The following is a 22,903-nucleotide window of genomic DNA, read 5'->3' as shown; positions in this document are numbered from 1 at the left end:
CAACGAAAAACAGTGCGCCAATCGGAGGCGAGATCATTTGGCGCGAGACGGCCGAGCCAATGGGCAGAACCGGGCTCCGCGCGCTCGTTGGCTGGGCCGCCGCGCGCCGGCCGAGCTCGCCTCTTATTGGTCAGTGTTTTTTCGTTGATAACTCGTAAACGAAGCCTCGGAGAAAATTTTTGCAAAGGAAAAAGTTGCTTCGAACGACCTCGGGAACCTCCTATTTCCGGATTACGAGACATTTTCGGGACACCCTGTATATTCGAACAAACTGAATTCGACTAGAATGTTTCGGATGCAAAGGAGTTCTAATATTATCCGCTATGATGAATTTTAACTTTATGGATTCTGTTTGATTCACCCCTTAACGCACAGTTTTCTTTTTTTTTAACCGACCAAAAGAAATCAATTTTTCGGTGGAGAATTTTGATATACTGCGCTTTTGTTCCATGGAAAAAGGCTATATTTTATTCTTGAATAAATAAGCGTTATAGCTTGCGATCCCATATAAATAATAAATAAAATCAATAAAACGATTCTTTTTCCTTTGCTTTCACATTGTTATCTTCAATTCTCGATTACATTCGAGCGTGAAAAATTATAGCAGCATAAAATACAACACCGCCCGAATTATCTCGAGTGTGCACAGTTTGGCCTGTTCGGCGCGCTCGAATTAACTCGAGCGTACGCATTAAGGTTAAGTTAATTAAATCGCTTTGATTTTGTAGGAATTTTAGTGGTCAATCGTGGCCACTGAACTTCGCGAACTATTCGTGCAATTTTACTTTCGTATTCGACCATAATTCCACAGTGTTCAAAACTTACGAATTTTCTGTTCAAATAGAAAAAAACGTTCAACACGATCGAATTACTATCTCGTATTAATTCGTAGCGTAATTAGAACCTTTGATCGTCGAGAGGACGGCGGGCAGCGTGTAAAATGGCAAAAAGCGTGGACACACTGACACTCTGGAAAAACACGGGAAAGAGATCTCGGGAGGAAGTGAAAAGGAAGGAGAGGGAGTGAGAGAAGGAGGAAGAGTGTGGGGGGGGCGAGAGAACGCGGAGAGCGAGCGAAACGGGAACGGAACCTTGACGACTGTTAAGGTTGAAAGGATGCTCGGATGTAAATGCAGGGGAATGACGAAAGTTACACACACGGCCCCGGTTACACAGGTTAGGTTCGTCGCGTTACAACTGTGGCGAGAGAAGAGTGCGGCTGCTGCACGCGCGTGTGAATGGCAACGCCGCGACGCGCGGCGTAACACGGCAGCGGGAATCATTAAAATGTTCTCTCTCCCGTCAGAGATCGCTTTAATCGTTCATCGGATACTTTGCGCGCCAATTATTCGACCGCATGATAACCTGTTCGCCGGATAATTTTACGATTATAGTCGCCGTTTGTCCCGACCGCTATAGTCAAACATAATGAATATTAAGCGCGGATACAACCGCGATAAACGTTAACGTTATGTCACCGATATTTAATTTAGAATTTAACCGTGTGAAGTTGTTGCGAACGATTCGAGCACACGCGAGGCCTCTCTTAACGCTCGACTCTTAATTAGAGTTTTGTCGATCATTAAGAAAACCGTCGTTGTTCCCTTTTTGCCACCGTGTATAATATTTCCGTGCGGCAATTTATATCGAGAATTACCGGCACGTTAATAATATTAGGTCTAGTAATAATTAGCGTCGTTTCTTAGTTATGTCTCCCTTATTGACGCTGAGATTGCGCACGAAAATGGACAATTTGGGGAGAGGGGATGCGATTATTCGAGCCTTGCGGTTTATTGTTATGGTTATAAATTGTCCAGAATTATAAAAACGAGCCGCAAGGCTCGAATAATCGTGTCTCCTCTTCCCAAATTGTCCATTTTAATGGACAATCCGAGCGTCAGTATGGGAGACATTACTGTATTCGAATGTTCACTGACAAAAATCATACGACAAGCGTCGAACGCGTTCGAATCGCCGCGATAACGTTACGAAAATATGCCTGCGTTTTCCCTCGGCAGAGAACAAACGCAGAAAACACTCGCACGGCTGACTCTCGGTCGAAAGAAATTCGCAAAGTAGGAGATCCGATTTCTACATATTAGATCTGGTAATAATTAGCGTCGTTTCTTAGCGTTCGTTTAGAATCCTGCTTGCAGCTGACTTCATCGACATAACCTACGAACGCGCGATACATGCAAAAAGTGTGAAGCGTGATTAACAAGCTTCGCTGCAAAAAGTTGGTGTTCGAACTTGTTTTACTTCGCGAAACTAGGGTTAAAGGATGGCGGATGAAGTGCGTATTCGGCATTGCCGAAAACAACCGCGATCGAAGAGTCGCGATCCGCAGTTCGCTCCTCTCTCGTCGAAACCGATCGCCGTTTTTAGAGCAAATCGTTACCGGATATAAAAATGGGTGCTTTACGTTGACCCGAAGAGACGGCCGCGATGGTTGGACGAAAGCGAAGCGCCGCGGCCCACGCCAAAACCTGACTCGCACGCGAGAAAGGTTATGTTGCGCGTTTGGTGGAATTTTAAAGGAATTCTTCGTTACGAACACTTGCCAACCAACCGAACCGTTAGCGAAGCGTATAGTGCACAATTGGAAAGGTTGGACCGAGCTTCGAGAGAAAAAGAACCCGCGCCGATTGATCGGAAGGGCGTGATTCTTCGTCGCGATAACGCGCGACCGTGTGCTGCAAGAATCACGGCGGAAAAACTACGCCGGTTGGGATGGCAAGTTCTCCCACAACCTGCGTGTTCTCCAGACATTGCCCCATCCGATTATCGTTTGTTTCGTTCCTCGCGAAATGTTCTTCTTGGAAAACATTTCGATAATCGAAGAGTGCCTCGAAAACGCCTCGACCGAATTTGTTCGATCAAAATCACAAGAATTTTACGACTGAGGGATCAAGATGCTACCCGAGCGTTGGGCACAAGTTGTTGAAAACAACGTCGACTGTATCGTTGATTAAATCGTTTCGTTTTGTTTAAATAAATTACTTTGAAAAATGTATCGGAAAAACGACATTAATTATTATACTAGACCTACTATATTTCCGCGCGGCGGATTATATGAGCCGTTTATTTTGAAAGTACCATAAGTCACTTTTTTTTTTTTTTTTAATGTAACGATACCGTTCAATTGTAATTAGTGTTACCATTAACTCGATTTTTTTGAAAAAGTGACTTATGCCACTTTCAAAATAAACGGCTCATATTGAGAATCACCGACACACGTAAATAATACATTAGAAGCTGTGCACGAACGTAGGAAAGTCGTCGGAATATATCGTCGTGCCTTTCGATATCGTTCGCTGAGAATAAAAACATCCTCGGGTGCATAAACAAAAAACTGAAAGGTCGCCGAGAGGTAATTGCGAACGCAAGACAGAGCCAGCCAGCAGCCAGCCTCCTCTGTATTCCCCGGCACCGTACGAGGAAAATACTGCCGGCGTGGTTATTAGGCGGCGATGCTTGGAAAGAGCATCGTATATTAACTCGATCACGATAATTACCAGCGATGTCGCGTTTAATTATCTTCGTCTGTGGCGGCTGCCTCCAGACCCGCCAGCAGATGGCCCCTCTCCCCGCAAGTAAAGGATTTTGTATATATCAATTTGTACATATATACAAATTCTTTGTCCTTCCTACCGACATCCCGACGTCTAAGGCAAGAGTACTTATAAGAGAGATATATCAATGTGATTAGAAACTTTTTGTTTATTTTTAGTTATAGTAGTATTTGTTAAATTGTATAAACCCCTTAAATAAACATTTTACAAACAAACAAACAAACAAACGTCTAAGGCAAGGGGCCCCGCTAGGACAGCCTTACCGATGAGTCATCTAGCGAGTGCCGGACGAAACGTCTCCCCCACTCCTTTCCGCCTTAACATCGTCACGCGTCACCACCGCCAAACGTCTTTGCGCAGCGTCGAACGCCGCGGCCAGCGTGATAAACACAGCGTGCAGGAAATAAGAAACGAGGCGAGGCGAGTCGTTTTCAAATTTGAGAACAGCGCGAAATTTTTAAATAATTTGCAACGATTTTTGAAAACGATTCGAGAACGACGACATTGGCGTCGGTTGAATATTCGCCTCGACTTGATTTCGATTTCGTTGACAGCGAGGAACGAAACAGCAGTTTGGAAGGCAGAGATTTTTGAACGGGCAAAGAAGAAGAAGAAACGGGCGGAAGAGACGAAGCTGTGTTAGCTCTGCTTTCTTCTTCGCGTGGTTACACAGACGCGCAACCACCGCTGCAGGCAATTTCGTGTATTTCCAACCGCGAGGAGCCAGCCACGGCCTCCGATTATTTCGCTTCATTTATTTTCGGCCCCGCTGAACGCCGCGTCGTTCTACTGGCCGAGATTCCCGTGGTAATTAAAAGGAGAAAAAAGCACGAGCAGGAGAACGAAGAGGAAGAAGAAGTGAGAAGAAGAAAAAGCGACGAACTGTTGTAGACCGACGACGTTGCGTCGAAAAGACGCATCGATTAAATTGGTTTCACTTTATCGATGCATCGTCGACGCATAATAATCATCCCCGGGGAATGGACCGTCGTGTCCCAAAGTAACTTTGCTTTCTGCGAGGCTTGCACCGCGACCTCAATGAATTTATCGAATTGTATCGCTACCCTCCCCTCTAACGCTCCCACTCGCGCTCTCTCTCTCTCTCTCTCGTTCCCTCTCGCTCTCTCTCTCTCTCGCTCTCTCATGTTCTCTCTCGCTCTCTCATGTTCTCTCTCTCTCGCTCTCTCACTCTCTATCTCGTTTTCTCTCGCTCTCTCACTCTCTATCTCGTTCTCTCACTTTCCATCTCGCTCTCTTTCGCTCTCTCTCTCATTCTGTCTCGCTCGCTCGCTCTCTCTCTCTCTCTCTCTCTCTCTCTCTCTCTCTCTCTCCTTGTCAATAGATGAAGCACTAGAGTCTCAGAAATATAGAGACTGGTATTCCTGTCGTACATTAACCAACAACATTTAAAATCGATCAATTTCACCCGCGGTCACTTTTATCACGTCTGAGAGACGTGATAAAAAAATCAGGTTAGAAATGATTGTCACGTCCAAGAGACGTGGTAAGAAAATCGGGCTAGAAATGATTAATCATGTCCGAAAGACGTGGTCACAAATTCGGGTCAAAAATAATTATCACGTCTGAGATACGTGGTTAAAATCGGCCCAGAAATTATTATCACGTCTGAGAGACGTGATCAGAACGTAGGGCAAAAATGGTCCAATTCTTCCATATAAAATTCCACGGTTATTTATTACTATATTATTATATTTTCATTATTTATCATTCTAAGCAATAGCAGCCTTCAAAAAAAGCATTCTAGTTATAGCCTAATAAAATTATATACCTAAAAAAAATTCAAGTCATTTGGTCCAGTGCTAAAAAAGTTATTGCGTTTTAAAAGGTGTACGCTCAATTTCGTGAGTAACTGTAGGTTCCTGTCACCCATTTCGCATAACAGACCTTGCCCGACCGTCTACGAAGATGAGAAGTGGAGGAGGAGGAGGAGGCGGAGGAAGAAGAAGAAGAAGTATAAGAAGAAGAGAGACGCCACGCGTGGATCGTCTGGTAAAGCGAGGACACACTGGCAACAGAAACGGAACACACGGGGTAAGGGTAATCGATTGTCACGATCGAGCGTCATCCGCGAATGACGACAGTCGCGGCACGGGAATTGACATCGTGCCCGGAATGAGTAGTTGCGACTCGTCCAAAACATAATTAGAAATTTCGCCAGCGCCACGTTGGCTGCGGCATGCAGCATGCAGCATACAGGATGCAGTATGCAGCAGCATATGCGGCGTCGCACGTCTGGAGCACTGATTTTATTATCTGTTAGCCGAGGTTCGATTTTGAAGGAAACGATCCGATCCGGTCATGCGTGGACCGGTATCCTTATAAACGCCATAAACGCCTCGCAATACAATACGCCTGTACAGGCTGTCGCAAAATTATTGTACAAGCGAGAAATGAGGGGTTCCTGAGGTCATTTGAAGCAACTTTTTCCTTTACAAAAATTTTCTCCGAGGCGTCGTTTATGAGTTATCAACGAACAAACATTGACCAATGAGAGGCGAGCTCGGCTGGCGCGCGGCGGCCGAGCCAAGGTGCGCGCGACGCTCAGTTCCGCTCATTGGCTCGGCCGCCTCGCGCCTACTCGAGTTCGCCTCTCATTGGCCATCGTTTTTCGCTGATAACTCGTAAACGAAGCCGCGGATCGCATTTTCGCTAAGGAGAGAACAAGTTACTTCAAATCACCTCGTGAATCTATTTCTCGCTCGTACAATAACTTTGGGCCTGAAACCTGAAATCGCCAGTGATCGGGGAAAAACGCGAAATTTGTCCATCGCAGAATTTTAAATTGAATTTTGCAACGAGGAAAGTTGGAGCGATGTAACCGCTCTTTGAATCTTGTGTCCGTGGACATGCTGTAACTTTTCGAACGAAAGCGATTAAGCGCGGATCAAATTTCAAGTTGCTTGTTGATCACTTGAAAAGTTCGTGTTGCAATCGTCGACGTGAATTCTGAGGGGTTGTTTCTCGGGTGGCTAAGAATCGCGGCTCGTATTTTTGGCCGTTCTACAAGCGCGAGAGATATATCATTCAAATTAGATCCGGACCGTTCGCGATCTTTCCTTATAGGTTATGCAACTTACGGCCGTTCGAACGATAATCGTAACGACGCGACGCGACGCGACTCGACACGAAGCGACACGACTCGACACGAAGCGACGCGACTCGACACGAGTTAATATTTAATATTAAATTATTTAATAATATATTATATTATTATATTTCGAACAGGCTCTAGCTATGTGACACCTGTAGATCACGGAACACTGCAGCAGAATAGGTTAGATGTCCCAGTTTCCGTGCCCCCGGATTAAAAGTGTAGAGAAAAAATTTTTACACAATATGACGATCTCAAATGAGATAAAAGAAATAAAGATGAAAGTAACGCGTAAAAAATAATGAATAATATAAACTATTTAATAATAATAATAACACAAACTAAAGTATAGAACTTGGCAAAAATGTTTCAAACATAACCTATGCATTTCTTTTTACCTGCAGTACACGATTCCGAAATGAAAACTATATGTTTGTGATAAACAAAAGCGAGACGACCTTGACATAACCTCGAAAACGCCGGCGCATTAAAAAGCTAGCGACGCGATTCGACTCCGCGATCGAAATACCAAAAGGACACGTGTCGGTTCATTTTATTCTTTAAATCACGCGTGTACGAGATTTTTCACAATGTCACTGTTAAATTGGACACCCTGTATAAAACGTTTCTTTTTTCCATACGCTTTTCAATCCAGGGGGCACACGGAAATTGGCATTTCATCGAGTAAACAATGAAACGGACAACAGTCGGAAGACCGGCGGGGCGCAGCAGGTGAACGAAGGAAGAAGGTTCCTTCACACTCGAGAGGGAGAGCTATAGTCGAGAAGATGGTAATCGGGCGGCAGAGTCATCGAGCAGGTAAAACGCGAAGGGGCGGAGGAGTGGGGAGGGGAGGGAGGATCGGTTTGCGTCGGAGCCGCCGTCCGTATCGCGGCGAAACTCGGGCCACCGGAACCGGAACCGGTTGGCGAACTATTCCGAAAATAGAGTTAGGAGGCCGAGCCGGCACGTGAACGATCATCTAGCATGCCACGTATTTATAATTCCATTCATAACGCGACCACCGGTACTTTCACGTAATCGTGCCCGCTGCCCGTAGTATAACGTTTCCCGCGGCCTTGCTCTCCGCGCGAACACGTCGCGCGTCGCCGCCGCGTTCCGAACGATTATTCGGCGTCGCTGCACGGACCCGAGCCGACCCGTTCGCGTCGAGTCGTCTCTTTCCCCGTCCGGCAAGACCCTACGGAGGGCGGGCCGGGCTGCTCTCTCTCGACACGACCGCCGGCGTCGGCACCTTACGGTCGCTGGCTGGGGTCGGGAGACCGTGAACTCGAGAATTCTACGCTATCGCAGATGGCCTGAAAACGTTTTGTGTCTTCTTTCTACGCGATCCGGTAGACGGTTTCGCCGAGCTATTCTTCTTCGAGCAATCTTGACAAGCAACATTTGTAAGCAACGCGTCTCAATAATTTTTAGGAGATACTTTTGTCTGCGACTTTTAGGAACACTTTTCAAGCAATATCTATGGGGTGTCCCGAAAATGTCTCGCAATCCGGAAACAGGAGGATCCTGAGGTTATTTGAAGCAACTTTTTCCTTTGCGAAAATTTTCTCCGAGGCTTCGTTTACGAGTTATCAACGAAAAACACCGACCAATAAGAGGCAAACTCGGCTGGCGCGTGGCGGCCCAGCCAACGAGCGCGCGGAGCACGGTTCCGCTCATTGGCTCGGCCGTCTCGCGCCAAACGATCTCGCCTCTGATTGGCGCACTGTTTTTCGTTGATAACTCGTTAATGAAGCCGCGGATCGCATTTTCGCTAAGGAAAAAGTTGCTTCGAATCACCTCAGGAATCCCCTGCTTTCGGATTGCGAGACATTTTTGGGACATCCTGTAGATTCGTACCGATTGTAAGTAAAAGAAGAAATTATAATGATTTTATTAATAGAGTTACAATATCAAACTAAAGAATTAGTCAATAAAATATAACATTAAATTGCCAATTTAAAATCATCGTTGTAATAACCTCTTCCCATTGGATATCTGAATTTAAAGAAATGGTCTCCTTAACCATCACATAACAGTTAATCACCTACTTCTAATAACAATATTCTTTAATTGCACAAATAAGTCCCATTGTGGAAGAAATATAACCGGAAGTAATCCAAAAATATTAAATAATATATAAATAATATATATATATATATAATATTAAATTATATATAAATAATATTAATAAACAATAATAACGTAACCGTACAAATTCTGTGTTCATAATAACCTATACTTGTTCAAAGATTCCACGCAGATTTGCATCTTCGTCGTGCAGGACATTTAACCTAAACAAACAGCAACGTAACTTCTATCGTATTTGCAAACAATATGCACTATTGCGATGCACTATTTGCGAACGTTTCGGTAATTTCTCGAACGGCAGGGAAGCACACACAGATTCGTAGTTCGTTCGCGAAACGGGGGCGCGCGGCGCGTTTCGAGACGAATGGAACGATTGACGCGCCGCCGGTGCGTCACACGAGTCACGAATAGGTTAACAGGTTAAGACCGTGGATACGCGAAGAAGAACGAAGGAAAACGGCGAAGAAGAGCCGCCGCCGCCGCCGCGAAGTAGCGTCACGTGACTCGACCTTTTCTTCCCTGGTTAAACTTCACCGGCGGACCGCCGACTCGCGAGTTTAACAAGCGAGAACAACGAAAATCGTCTCTCCGGCCGGCTCCCGCTGCAACGGAGCAAAACAACCGTACAGAAACAACTTCCGACTGTCGGCGACACCCCGCCAGTTTACTGGATCTTCGTCTCTGTTACCGGAGCACCCGGCAGAGGCCGTTGACGGTCTCTCGTCACTTTTGCACCGTTCGTTCGTTCTCGCGCAAATTCCTATTTCTCGTTGTCGCCCCTGCGACATTTTCTTTCGTCGACTGGCAGATTTATTGGAGCACGAACGAAATGTTATTAGCATTTATTAATACGCACGTTTCGTTCCATCGTCGCCAGTCGGAAAACCGCGACGTCGCCAAATATAAACAATTTTCTGGATCATTGAATTTCATTGAAATCTCTCGTTTCTCGTAAATCCCGTTAAAGTTCGAACGGTTTTCAAAACGCGATAACTTTTTTAAAACTGGAACAAACGATTTCGAATTTTTTTTTAGATGATACTGGATTTTAGTATGCTGGACAATGATTGAACTACTTTGTTAGAATTTTACTATTAATTCGAATAATAAAATAGAATGAAAGACACTTGTTTTTGAACTTTTTTATCCGAGCCTATATAATATTTGAAATTAATATATTAATATATTGAAAAATGCGTTTCGCAGCGAGTCGACAGCGATGCTATTTTATATATTATTTTATATACTACTTTAATTAATTATACTATTTAAGCGATGCTATTTTATATATTATTTTATACACTATTTTAATTAATTGCACTATTTAAGCGATGCTATTTTATATATTATTTCATATATTATTTTATATACTATTTTGTACACTATTTTAATATTTTCGAATGGTTCAAATGATTTTGCAGTTTTGCATACGACCAACTCGTCCTCCTCGTGAATGCATAAAATCCACGGTCTACGAAATCGCCTTAAAAACTGTTTCAGTCGAGAAAATCATTTCGAGACGTTTATAAATAAATTTCAAAAATCAAACATTTCCCAAACACATTCAAGAGACGATTCAATCGTTGTCGCAACGAATACACTATGAACAAGTTATACATTAATCGAACGATTATAAATGAATTACGAGGCCGGGTCCGTGCGGACCCAGGCACCGCAGACGTGGGTCGCAAAGATCAATACGGCAAGCCAAGAATCAAACCTCTCTCCAGATTCTGACGCAGATTGTACCGCGTCGGACCGCGAGAGAGAGGAGAGAGAGAGAGAGAGAGAGAGAGAGAGAGAGAGAGAGAGAGAGAGAGAGAGAGAGAGTGTACACACATCCGAGGACCGTTTCATTCATCCGTAAGTGCAGTCGCCTCGAACTTTGCAACTTCTCCGACTCGTTCGATTTCGCTTCGGTCACGTGTCCGATCAACGGAAGCAGCGACGGCGACCGGTGAAAGTCGAGAAACCCTCTATTCAGCTCGGAAGACAAAGCCTGAGTGCTCGCAACATGGAGATGCAACGGAGGGACACAGGTCAATAGATACATACCTAGAGAAAGAGAAAGAGGAAGAGAGAGAGAGAGAGAGAGAGAGAGAGAGAGAGAGAGAATCAGCATCAGGTGACAGTGAAAAGTGCGGATTCGTATCGCAAATCGAATACTCAATAATCGGTGGCTGACAGTTTCTACCGAAATGGTGGTGCGAGGCGTCTGGCCGGCTTCCTCGGTTTCGTGGCAGCGCGGAGAACACTTTGGGAGTCAAAGGGTTGCGATCAGGATCAAGAAGAGACAGAGAGAGAGAGAGATGGAGCTATCGGTACAGGTGGAAGCAGAGCGAGAGAGAGAGGGAGAGGGAAATCAAAATCGAGAGAGAGAGAGAGAGAGAGAGAGGGAGAGAAATTGAGAGAGAGAAAAATCGAAAGAGAGAGAGAGACAAATGGAGAGAGAGAAGAAATTGAGAGAGAGAGAGAGAGAGACAAATCGAGAGAGAGAGACAAATCGAGAGAGTGAGAGAAATTGCGAGAGACAAATCAAGAGAGAGAGAGAGAGACAAATTGAGAGAGAGAGAGAGAGAGAGAGAGAGAGAAATTGAGAGACAAATCGGGAGAGAGAGAGAGAGAAATCGAGAGGAAGAGAGCGAGAGAGTACGAGAGAGAGAAATGGAGAGAGAGAGAGAGAGAGCAAGAGAGCGCGAGAGAGAGAAATCGAGTGCAACGAAACAGGCAGAGCAATATCTCGGTTTCGTTTTAATATTCTCCGAGAGCGTGGGTGGGGGTGGGGGGCGAGGGCGAGGAATGGGGGCGGAGGAAGCGTGAAGCTCGAGGAGGATGATCGCAGCTCTGAGATCGAGGACGAGCCGAAGGGGTAAACGAGCAATTCGTGGTTTAGTTAGGGTCTCCGTCTGCGACGGGGGGTGGGAAACGCGCGAAAACACGGAGGAAGAGAGAGAGAGAGCCCTAGGCTTCGGGAGGGCTTCGGAGGGATTCGGGGGACCTAGGGGAGGGGGAAGATCGTTGGGAGAGACTGGGAGAGAGCCGGAGAGCCGGCGGGAGAGAGCGAGAGAGAGAGAGATCGAAAGAGAGCGAGAGAGAGAGAGAGCGAGAGAGAAGGCAAAGGAGTAGCAGAGAGAGCGAGAGAGAGAGAGAGAGAGAAGGCAAAGGAGTAGCAGAGAGAGCAAGAGAGAGAGAGAGAAGGCAAAGGAGTAGCAGAGAGAGCAAGAGAGAGAGAGAGAAGGCAAAGGAGTAGCAGAGAGAGCGAGAGAGAGAGAGAGAGAGAAGGCAAAGGAGTAGCAGAGAGAGCAAGAGAGAGAGAGAGAAGGCAAAGGAGTAGCAGAGAGAGCAAGAGAGAGAGAGAGAAGGCAAAGGAGTAGCAGAGAGAGCGAGAGAGAGAGAGAGAGAAGGCAAAGGAGTAGCAGAGAGAGCGTTCCAGGCAAGCGGTCGCCGGCATTCCGGATCAATACTCCCACTGCCGTCGCTCCTCTGGGGGTTTGTCGGGTGTCCCGGCTCTTTCTCTTTCTCTCCTTTCGACCTCTTCACCCTTCCCGGTCCCACCAGGCTTGCCCCCGTCCTCCCACCCTCCCTCCCTCCCGCCGCCGTTTCCTTTTTCGAACGCGCGTACTACACGCCGCGAGCCCATCGCTCGCTCTCTCGCCTCGTCCCCCACCCGTCTTCCCTTTTTCTCGTGTGCCATCTTTTCCGGGCTATCTTGCCGTTCTTACCAATTTCGCGTTCGAGGCACCGCTGATCGATACACCGGGTGACCGGATACTTCGGGACTCGCTCCGGCCGGTTTCAAGTTCGGCGAACCTGCGCCCGGATACCTGGCTTTTCCAGCTAACGGGAGGGGAGGGGGGAGAGGTGTCGCGCGAGATTCGGTTCGACTCTGTCACACCGTCTCGTACTGCGCTGGCATTCCGATGCCGCGTCGATAGAGTTCAGAGGGCCGCCGGACGTTTCGGCGCGATCGATCAAGAAACGAAAGGACGCGGCGGCGAACGATTCGGCGTTTCATTGGCCCCGAAACTCGGCGATTCCCTGCGCGCGGCCTACGCGCTACGAGGGCAACGTTTGTGGACCTTAGGATCGCGACGATGCAGACACCGATCGATACGTCTCGAGGCGAAATATGGAAACTACTTGAAATAAAGATGCCTTATGCATCTTCGTTCGAGACGCGTTCCTTCTCCGTGGCACTCGAGATCGAAACCGAGTTCTTCCTTTAACCCTAATGCTAGCCTAAAATAATACCCTTATCGTTATGTGCCGTTGAATATCGTTCTCTTTTATAGTTTTTTTAATAAACTGGAGTTATATTTCTTGACACTAGAATTACATAACCTTAAATGCGGCTAATGTGGCTAATGTGGCATAGCAATGCAGAGACTGGATTTATTTAAATTTTCTAGAATTTGTGTTATTATGTACAGTTCAATAGAGAAGTGTACTTAAATATTTCTCCAAGAAATATTTTTATAATATCAAGAACTGTAACGGAAAAAAATTGGAGTCATTTTGACTAGTTTGGTAGTTCGAGTGTTAATTCATGTTCGTTTTTGAATTTTGTAATTACAATTGTAATCGTAATTCTCAAATTGTCCATTTTTGTTCTCAAGCTAGGAGTCGATTAGGGAGAATTTATTTATTTATTCAGGTTTCACGAAATCTTTATAATTTCTACAAAAGACACTTTTTAAGTTTTCGTTATAGGCTCAGATTAAAAAAGTTAAAAATCGAGATTTTTATTCCTTTTTGTCATTCCAAGTAATAGCAAAATTAAAAATAAAATCATTTCGGTCATCGTCCGGTAAACTAGTCTCCCTATCACCTAAAAAAAATTCCAGACATTCAGTTCAATTTTAAAATATTCAATATAAAATATAAAGTTGCACTTCAAATGGTGTACGAACACTTTTGCGGGCCACTGTACACCGAAACCAGGTTCGGTATTCCCAGCTCGCGTGCAACAACTCTCTCTATCGTTTCATTGTCTCAAAAAAATTCCTACGCTCGAAAGAAAATTTCACCGCGTGCTGCCATCTGCGCGGACGTTCAAGCACTAATAACAGAATAGCAGTGTTATATTTCGACTTAATAAAGGACGCGAGTAACGCTCGTATGCAGCGGATCATGTTCGAGATGCTCGCGAGCAACAACGTTATAGGCCACGGGGTTAAAAATATGGGACACTCGCGTTAGATTCGCGACGAGGAGAATAGAATTTAGCGCGAAGATTCGCCGAGTCCGGTCCGTCCACGGCCAAAATGATCGATGTGGACGCGCGGACGACGTTAGTCCAGCCCCCGAAGCGCGCGAGAGACCGTGGCGCGCGGCAAGTGGAGTGGAGGGGGGAGAAGACACGGGGAACCGTCTCTCGCATCTCGTTGAAGGTGTCTTCCGCGGGAATTCGATCCTCTCCGTGCCGATTCCAGCGTGCCGGGGGAATGCGTGGTCGGACGGAGTCCACGCGTGCCGTTACGTAATTCTCATTAGCGGAACGAGGCGAGCGGTGACGCGACGCGACGTAACGCGAGACGACGGAGACCACGGGGAGGCGGAGACGAAAGCGAAGACAGCGAAGACAGCGAAGACGACGACGGTGGCGAGGACGGGTCGCGTCGCGTCGTGTCGCATCGCATCGGGTCGCGTCGCGTCGCGTCGGGATGCGATGCAGCGCGCAGGAAGGTCGACGTTCCGATGATGTCACCGCACCGGTGCGCGTGTTCGCCCGCTCTCTTCCAACCCCGCGTGCATCGCACGCTGCACCGTCGATCGATTCCACGATTCAACCCTCTCCGGTTGGATCTGGGTTTACCGACTTTATTGCCTCGGCACAGTTAACTCGGCTCTGGTGACCGTGCGGGACACGCTGCGAGAGCCTCGTATACACCGTTCCGCTACCATTTTTCCGTCCCTTCGTTTCCTCCGTCCTGCTATTCTCCTCCTCCTCGTCCGTTCTCGATTTTCCGTCCTGCCATTTTCTACCATTTCTTGTCAACTTCCGTATCCCAGTCGCGTTACATTCGTCGCTCCAGTTTTCAATCGTTTTTCGTACATCTCCTCGATATCCATTTTTCCTTCCGCATTTTTCTTCGTTCCACGGCGATGCCGTTTCTTCGCCTCTCCACTTCTTCGTTTCTCGGTTGTAGCATCTTTTTTTCGTCGACTTCAATTTTCCAAGTACAATTTTGTCGAAGCTATTTGAATTCGAAATCCAAAACCTAATTTCTGATCTACAGTATTTCTATTTTATATAATTTATTGCGATTTATGCGTACAAAAATCTAGCCTATTGGCAAGTACAATGCTATTTTATTATTATTATATAAACAAAAATAATAACAATATAAAATAAAAAAATATAATAATAAAATAAGATATATATATATATTATATTATATATATTATTATTATTATTATCATATAAACCAGTCTGATGCGCTTAGAACGATTTTGAAAAATAGTCCACCAATCATTAGCGGCGCCACAGCCATAAGAGCATTTAACAAACGAATTCGAGCGCAACAAATTGCTGTTTCCGTTCTTTTATTCTACATCGTTTATAGTAGATGTGTGCTAAACAATTTCTTTTCTCGGCTGCTAAAAATATTAGTGGTGCAGTCTTCTCGGAAACGATCGCTCTGAAAAAAAAAATCGTTTCCGAGAAGGCTACGCCAATGTTTGGCAGCGCGGAAGGACGAGGCCGCCGTGCGCAAAGTAAACAAAAGATCTGCTCCTCGCAGGTCCCTTCGTAGCGTCCGCGTGAACGCGCGAACGCTGGAAGAAGCGCGCCTGACCTAATTTTCGTACGTTAGAAATCGGTCTAGACGAAACGGCATAAACACGGTCAGCGAGAGATTCGCTGAGCGGAGTGGGGATGGGAGTGGGGGAGGGACCTAGCCATTCTCTGCGGTTTCGATCCTTCGACGACCCTGTGTTCTTCTTCGAGAAAGCGGTACGACGAACGGCGAAGCCCGCGATATACTCGAAGATCCCTGACCTTTTAAACCACCGATGCCTTTTAAACGAATGCGCCCCGTGTCAACGAGTGCTCATCTGATGTCTGCGACAAACTTGGGCTCGCTGCTGCTAGCTCCAGTCGTCTAGGGTTTCTCTGTTGGGAGAAGCTACGCCTTGAGAAACCTATTAACACTTCGAGCGCCGCGTCCCCCCGCGACGAAATTGTTTACAGTGGTCCGCAAAAGTGTTCGTAAATAATAATACAATTTTTTAAAAATGCAATAATTTTGTTCAAACTGGTCTTAATTGATTTGAATATTTTTTTGAAGATGATAAAGGGTCTAGTTTACGATAAAATTACCCGACTGCTTCTTTTTATAATTGTTTATACAGTGGCCAGCAAAAGTATTCGTAAATACAATTTTTTTAAAAAATGCAATAACTTTTTCCAAACTGGTCTTAATTGACACGAATATTTTTTAAAAAATATGTCGAAGGGATAGTTCGCGGCAAAATAACCCGTGCGCTTATTTTTATAATTCTTCTGTTACGTGAAATTATAACAGAAGATAAAAACACTCGTTTCTTAAGTTTTTCATTTAACACTAGATTTAAGGAACTCGTCGCAATGACAGGTCACTGATTTTTTTATTTACGATTATTTGTATCGCAAAGATACATTTATTGTTATTTAAAAATAATAAATCGACGTTTCAAAAAATATGTATTTTCGTTCTTCGAGCCGTTTTCAAAATTTTAACTACCGAATTTCGTTCTAAATGCGCAAAATCCATGGTCTAATGATGACGGAGTGACGGAGTCTTGCCGCAGGTTCTTCTCCTTCTATCATCCAGTTTAGCAACCTGTGATCGCAACGCCGATCCTTAACCTCAAACCTAGCGAGTTCTAAAAGCGAAAGGCGTGCAACGCTGTACAAGAAAAACAACACTGAATACATATACAGTGGCCCACAAAAATGTGCGTACACCATTTGAAACGCAATAACTATTTTAAAATTGAACTAAATGTAAATAAATAAAAACTTGAATTTTTTTATGACAAAGAGACTGGTTTACCAGACGACGACTGTAGCAATCTAGTGTTAATATTAATTAATAATTAATAATTTTATAATAATTAATTATCGTAAATTTATATAAATTATAATTTATATGTTATAATTTAATTATTATATATTCAATTATTATATTTATATTTAATTATATAAATTATATAATATTACAATAATTAATTATTATAAAATCTATTAAAATTATTAAAGGAAAAATGAACTTATAGTTATATTTATTATATTAATTATAATAAATAATATAATATAATATAATATTTAATATTATATTAACTCAGCTGATAAGCAGGAATGGATAAATAACTCCCTTCTGGCAGGGATGTACTACAAGTCGGACGTCGAGACGTCAATAGGATAATTCGGTAAAGATCAACGGGGACCGAAGTGCTCCTGGATCGCGATCGAGATCGAGAAAGTTGCGAATCACGGAATGGTGATTGTTTTCGGCAATTTCAGAAATAGAGATTCGGTGTGCGCGAAACGAGTTAGCGTTCCCCCCTCGCGCGGAGTTTAGACAGCAGCCAGGGAGCGCTGGGAATCCCTGACCTTCTTCAATTAGGCAAGCAACGACAAAGTTAACGGGCGAGAATTAACGAGCCCTGGCCGCGATCACTCGGACGCGACACGAGCGCGAGACCAGCTTGTGGATGACTCTATTAAGATCCTCGCCTATCAGCGTTCTCCTTCCCGCTACTCTTCCCCCCCTCCAACTTGCCGTCCTCCCACTCCCTCTCACGCCCGCTCTACGGCTTCTCCTCTGTTGCTCTCGCTCGCTGTGGAGACAATTAACCATCGTCGCGCGGTAAACACGCCGCGCGTAATTCTTCGTAACAATCGAACAAGAAGAGCAGAGTGCCACACAGCGCCGGACTCTGATCCACGGCTGATAATCGCCGGCGGACGACGATGCTATCGCGAGAACGGGGAACGTCACCGTTCTCACCTCGTTTTCCGTTAACGAGTCGCGGCGGGCAGATTTAAATCGAGAGAGAGAGAGAGAGAGAGAGAGAGAAATTGAGAGAGAGACAAATCGAGAGAGAGAGAGAGAGAAATTGAGAGAGAGACAAATCGAGAGAGAGAGAGAGAGAAATTGAGAGAGACAAATCGAGAGAGAGAGAGAGAGAGAAATTGAGTGAGAGTAAAAGAGGGAAATCGAGAGGGAGCAAGAAATCGACAGAGAAAGAGAGAGAGATAGAGAGCGCTCGTCGACCGCTCGTCCCGGAGTTATACATATTAATTTCAATGGAACGTTGCTCCGTGACTTAATTAATTCGCGGCGCGGCGTATCGAATTTCGGATACAGTCGACCGACCGGATCACCCGAGCTGCTGGATAAACGTGTACACGGATCGTGTAAACGGAGCCGAGCCGTCGCGGTTCGCGGAGCCGGGATAAAAATCGCGCGCTCGACCGATGGCACGCCGACCAGCAGACATCGACGCTGCATTGTTCCAGAGATAATCACAACAAATGCTCTTAAATGACCGCGCGTGCAATGGCTTGCTCACTTCGGTTAGTCTCTATGCCGATATACATACCGGAGAGGATGGCGAGACGCGTCTCGAGCCTCGTCCATCAATTCTCTCGAAGACGTTTGTCCGCCGTTGGATGGAACATGATTTCGGTGCAGAGGAGGATTTCTGTCACCGGCGGCGCAGTCAAGGAAACGAACTACGGAAGGCGACGCATGCGCAGGCTGTCCCGCGCAGCGGGGTGGGGCGCGTCTACCGGTGAACGTTACGGATTCTGAACTACGATCGGACGTAGGCTCCGCGTTGCCGTCGTAGTTCAGAATTACAGTAATTTCTTCCAGAAGTATTCCGAGCGCGCCGGTGTACATTACTGTGAATACATTGCAATACTAGAATAAAAGCGATGATTTAACTTTCCTATTCCTAATTTCTTCCGACGATTCGAAGGAGGACTCGGAGTCCACATGCGACGATTCGACGATCACCTACCTCTAGCACCGTAATTACCTCCCCCCTTTTACTAGCTGCGGCGGTGAGGTAGCTAGTAAGAGGGAGAATACGTGAACACAGAATTTTCGCAATTGCGGAGAATTTCCTCGGCCACGTGCGCGCCGGCCTCGCGCAACCGCAGCTACGAAATCTCTGCTTTCTTACGCCACTGTTTGCCCTCCGTTTTCCGCCTATATTTTCCTTCCATTATTCCACCGTCTTCCGTTTACATTTCATTTATGTTTCATCGGCGCATCTCATTGTTGCATCAGCGTAAACTCTTGCTCCACCCACCCCACCCCGCCCATCTGTCTTAGTCGCCGGACTCGATGCGTTCGCGTTCGCGATAAAGATCGGCGGGCCAAATACGAAACAGCCTAATTATTAGGTCGGCGCGTATGAAACGATTGCGAGTGATTGCGAAATTAAGCGAATTATATATATATATGCAGATAATTTAATATGTAGAATATTGAATATTTTCTACAATATACAAATAATTGCATATTTTAGGAAATGACACAGAAAATTGTAGAAATGAATAATGATTATAAGAAATGTCGCACAAGTCATTTTGAACCTCCTTGGAGGGGGGGGGGGGGGTAAATTTAGTGTCAAGACGTCGACGAGGCGACGACGATCACGAAAATCGAGGAGGCTATACCACTCTCTCTCTCTCTCTCTCTCTCTCTCTCTCTCTCTCTCTCTCTCTCTCTCTCTCTCCGCGATTATGCGAACACGATTATCGCGGTTGACCGTCCTTCGGGAAACAACACGGCCGCAGGGGCACGGGAACACCCGGGGTGGTCTATCTCGAAACCGATTTCCCGGTCTGCATGGGAGCGTGGCTACGAAAATAAACGGAAGAATATCGCAGTTTAGTTTATTTTCCAACTAATTATCGACTAGACTTAAAAATTCATTTTTAAGTTTCCAGCAAATATATCCAGTGCCCGAATCTATTTTGTTTTTCGAAATTTCGAATCGGGGAGAAAGAAGGTTGAAAGAGAGGATAAAAAAGAAAGAATTACAATTATTATTATTGTCAAAGGTAGAAGATCCCCCCCCCCCTCCCCGTCGATTATTCGAGTCGACGAATCGGTTGGAATGCAGCTTCGCAAAATTCGTGGAAGCAAGAACGGCGTACGTGTAAGCCGCTTCGATTTGTTCTAGCAAATATTTAGTATTGCACCGTCGACCGGTGTTCCCGTCGAAGAAAAACCACTCGCGAAAAACTGTTTGCCGGTGATTTCGCGACCGCTGAGATGAATCCTCGGCAACCGGTTGAGAAACGACGATGGATGGGTATTTTTCCGACAGGCTCCGGTTGCCGGTATATTGGTTTGCGAGAGCCAGATATCGTAAATCTGGCGATTTCATTTAGAAACTGATGGGATATCGATTATAGCACTTCCTGTGTCGGTATCTGGCCCGCGCAGTTCGGCAGAACTGCGAGCCTGATGCACTTATAGTATGCAGGCGAATTGCGAAATACGTTAACCCTTTCACCTACGATCTGACCACGTCTCCCAGATGTGGTAATCATTTTTGGGACGATCTTTTGACCACGTCTCTCAGACGTGGTAATCATTTTTGGGCCGATTTGTGAACACGTCTCTCAAACGTGATAATCATTCTTGGTCTGACTTTTTTACTACGTCCCTCAGACGTGACAATCATTCTTGGTCTGATTTTTTGACTACGTCTCTCAGACGTGATAATCATTTCTAGCCCGATTATCTGACCACGACTCTTAGACGTGATAATCATTTTGGACCCGATTTGCAAGCACGTCTCTCAGACGTGATAAACATTTTTGGCTCGATTGTTTGACCACGTCTCTCAGACGTGGTTACAGGGCAGAGGATTACTCGATGAATGTATCGGGCTACGAGTTTCAAATGCCGCCCCTTCGTACGAACGGTCTATCAGCGAGTTAGTCAAAACAAATACGATTATCGACGTTGATTCGGTTTATCGCCTTCGGGAGACTCTACACCTCGAGAAGTCGTACGTTCTGATATTCTATACGAACTGTACTTTCCTGTACAAGGAATAAGTAATTTAAAAAAAATTTTACGTCCTGAAGATTTGGCTAGGAGGACCGTAACGATTTCTTCCAGTCTTCGGTGTCACACGCGGGCGTGGCTTCGTTGCTCTAAATGGAATTGCGATAGCCGTACGCTAAATAAAATTTCTAAAATTCAGTTTCGTAGGTCAGGAAACTCGATATCTTAAGAAAAACTATATGTCTTTCCTCGTGGTTAAGTGAGGCGTGGCGTGTTCATCTGGGCGTGGCATCGTGGCTCCAAGCGGAGCCGAACATTGCTCTCCAAGGGGAAGCGATTAAAAATAAAAAAAAAGCCTTTAAAAATCCAATTTCAAAGACCGATAAACTTAACAATATCTCCAGAAAATCTAGCTTCGAGGGCTACAGGGACTCCGCCCACTGTGTAGAACATCGCGTGGGCGTGGCTTTGCTGCCCCGAACGAAACCAAAGCGCTGGACCAAAGGATAATCGATGTTAAAACCTGCCCAACGCAAAATGAACCGTTAAAAATCTAGTTTTAAAGATCAATAGACTCGGTAGCACCATAAAATCTAAATTGGAGGACTATAATGACTCCTCCCACAGTTTCGAACATCGCGTGGGCGTGGCTTCGCTGCTCCGAACGAAACCAAAGCGCTGGACCAAAGGATAATCGATGTTAAAACCTGCCTAACGAAAAATGAACCCTTAAAAATCTAGTTTTAAAGATGAATAGACTCATAAAACCTAGCTTCGAGGGCTACAATGACTTCTCCCACAGTTTCGAACATCGCGTGGGCGTGGCTTCGCTGTTCCGAACGAAATCAGAGCGCCGGCTCAGAGGGCAATCGATGTTAAAACCAGCCCAACGCCAAGTAAACCCTTAAAGGTCTAGCTTCAAAGCCCAACAGACTCTCTATCACTATAAAATCTAGCTTCAAGAGCTACAATGACTCCTCCCACAGTTTCGAACATCGCGCGGGCGTGGCACGATCGTCCCAAACGAAGCTCTAGGGAGGCAATCGACGCCAACACCTGCCGAACATCGAATAAACATTGGAAGAAACGAATTTCGAAGGCGAAGAAACCGAATATCTTCGACCTCCTGCTTCTGTTCAACGGTTCGAGTGGGCGTGGCTTCGCTGCCCCGACCGATGCCGGGGCACTGCCCCGGAGGGCAATTACCGCCTCCAGCCAAGATTCCGATGGAAACGACCGACGCGTTTCGACGAGCCGCGGAGGCCGGCAGAGCCTCGTGCACAGCTTTCCGCGTAAAAGTGTGAGTGTACTTACGGCGATTAGGTTTTGGCGGTGGAGAGAGAGAGAGAGAGAGAGAGAGAGGGAGAGGCCGGGCTGTCGCAAACTCAGCCTGGCCCGGCCCGGCCCGACCCGGCCCGCCAGTGAATCGCCGGTAATGGCCAGTAATGGGATCGGTGGCGTCGGTGGCGTGAGGCCAGCCGGAAAATGATCAAGCGCGTTTCGAATTTTCGCGGTCGGGGGTAGCCGAGCGAGAAGCTCGGCCTCGGAATCCACGAAACTCTCGATCCGTCGGTTCTCTTTCGCCTAACGCGTTGAATTTCTGGCCCACGGGAAATTGAAATTAAGCGAAGCATTTTTCACTGATTCTTGACGAAACGATGTCGCAATTTATTCTACTTCGTTTTGTGTACAGGGTGTTCCGAAAATCACTCGAAATCAGGAAATTAGAGGTTCCTGAGGTCATTCCAAGAAACTTTTTCCTTTACAAAAATGTTCTCCGAGGCACCGTTAACGAGTTATTAAGGAAAAACGCTGACCAATGAGAGGCGTGCGCCTGCAAGCGGCGCGAATCGGCCGGGCCAATCAGCGCACTGGGTTCCGCGCGCTCGATGGCTCGGGCGCGGCTAGCGCGACGCGGCTGGCGCTAGGCGGACGAGTCAATCGGCGCAACTAGACCTCGCGCGCTCGTTGGCTGGGCCGCCTCGCGCCGTCCGAGCGCTCGCCTCTGATTGGTCACTGTTTTTCGTTAATAACTCGATAACGGTGCCTCGGAGAACATTTTCGAAAAGGAAAAAGTTACTTGAAATCACCTCGGGAACCCCCCA

At 46.0% G+C, this 22,903-nt stretch overlaps 1 protein-coding gene across 4 annotated transcripts in view; it reads right to left on the bottom strand.

Annotated features, from left to right (window-relative positions):
* The window catches only part of wdb (serine/threonine-protein phosphatase regulatory subunit widerborst), a 65,583-nt gene that overhangs the window by 11,361 nt on the left and 31,319 nt on the right, over positions 1 to 22,903 (bottom strand). Inside the window, exon 1 of one of the 4 annotated variants that reach the window (XM_076527665.1) lies at positions 905 to 1,298. The exons of the other annotated variants lie outside the window; for them this stretch is intronic. Coding sequence (XP_076383780.1) covers positions 905 to 1,283 — 379 coding nt within the window. The 5' untranslated portion in view covers positions 1,284 to 1,298. Of the gene's footprint in view, positions 1 to 904; positions 1,299 to 22,903 lie in introns of those variants that run through there. 4 annotated transcript variants of the gene reach the window in all.

The sequence above is a fragment of the Megalopta genalis genome, unplaced genomic scaffold (genome assembly GCF_051020955.1).
Source record: "Megalopta genalis isolate 19385.01 unplaced genomic scaffold, iyMegGena1_principal scaffold0037, whole genome shotgun sequence".
In the NCBI taxonomy this organism is placed as follows: domain Eukaryota; kingdom Metazoa; phylum Arthropoda; class Insecta; order Hymenoptera; family Halictidae; genus Megalopta; species Megalopta genalis.
This window is presented reverse-complemented; position numbering and strand designations above follow the sequence as displayed.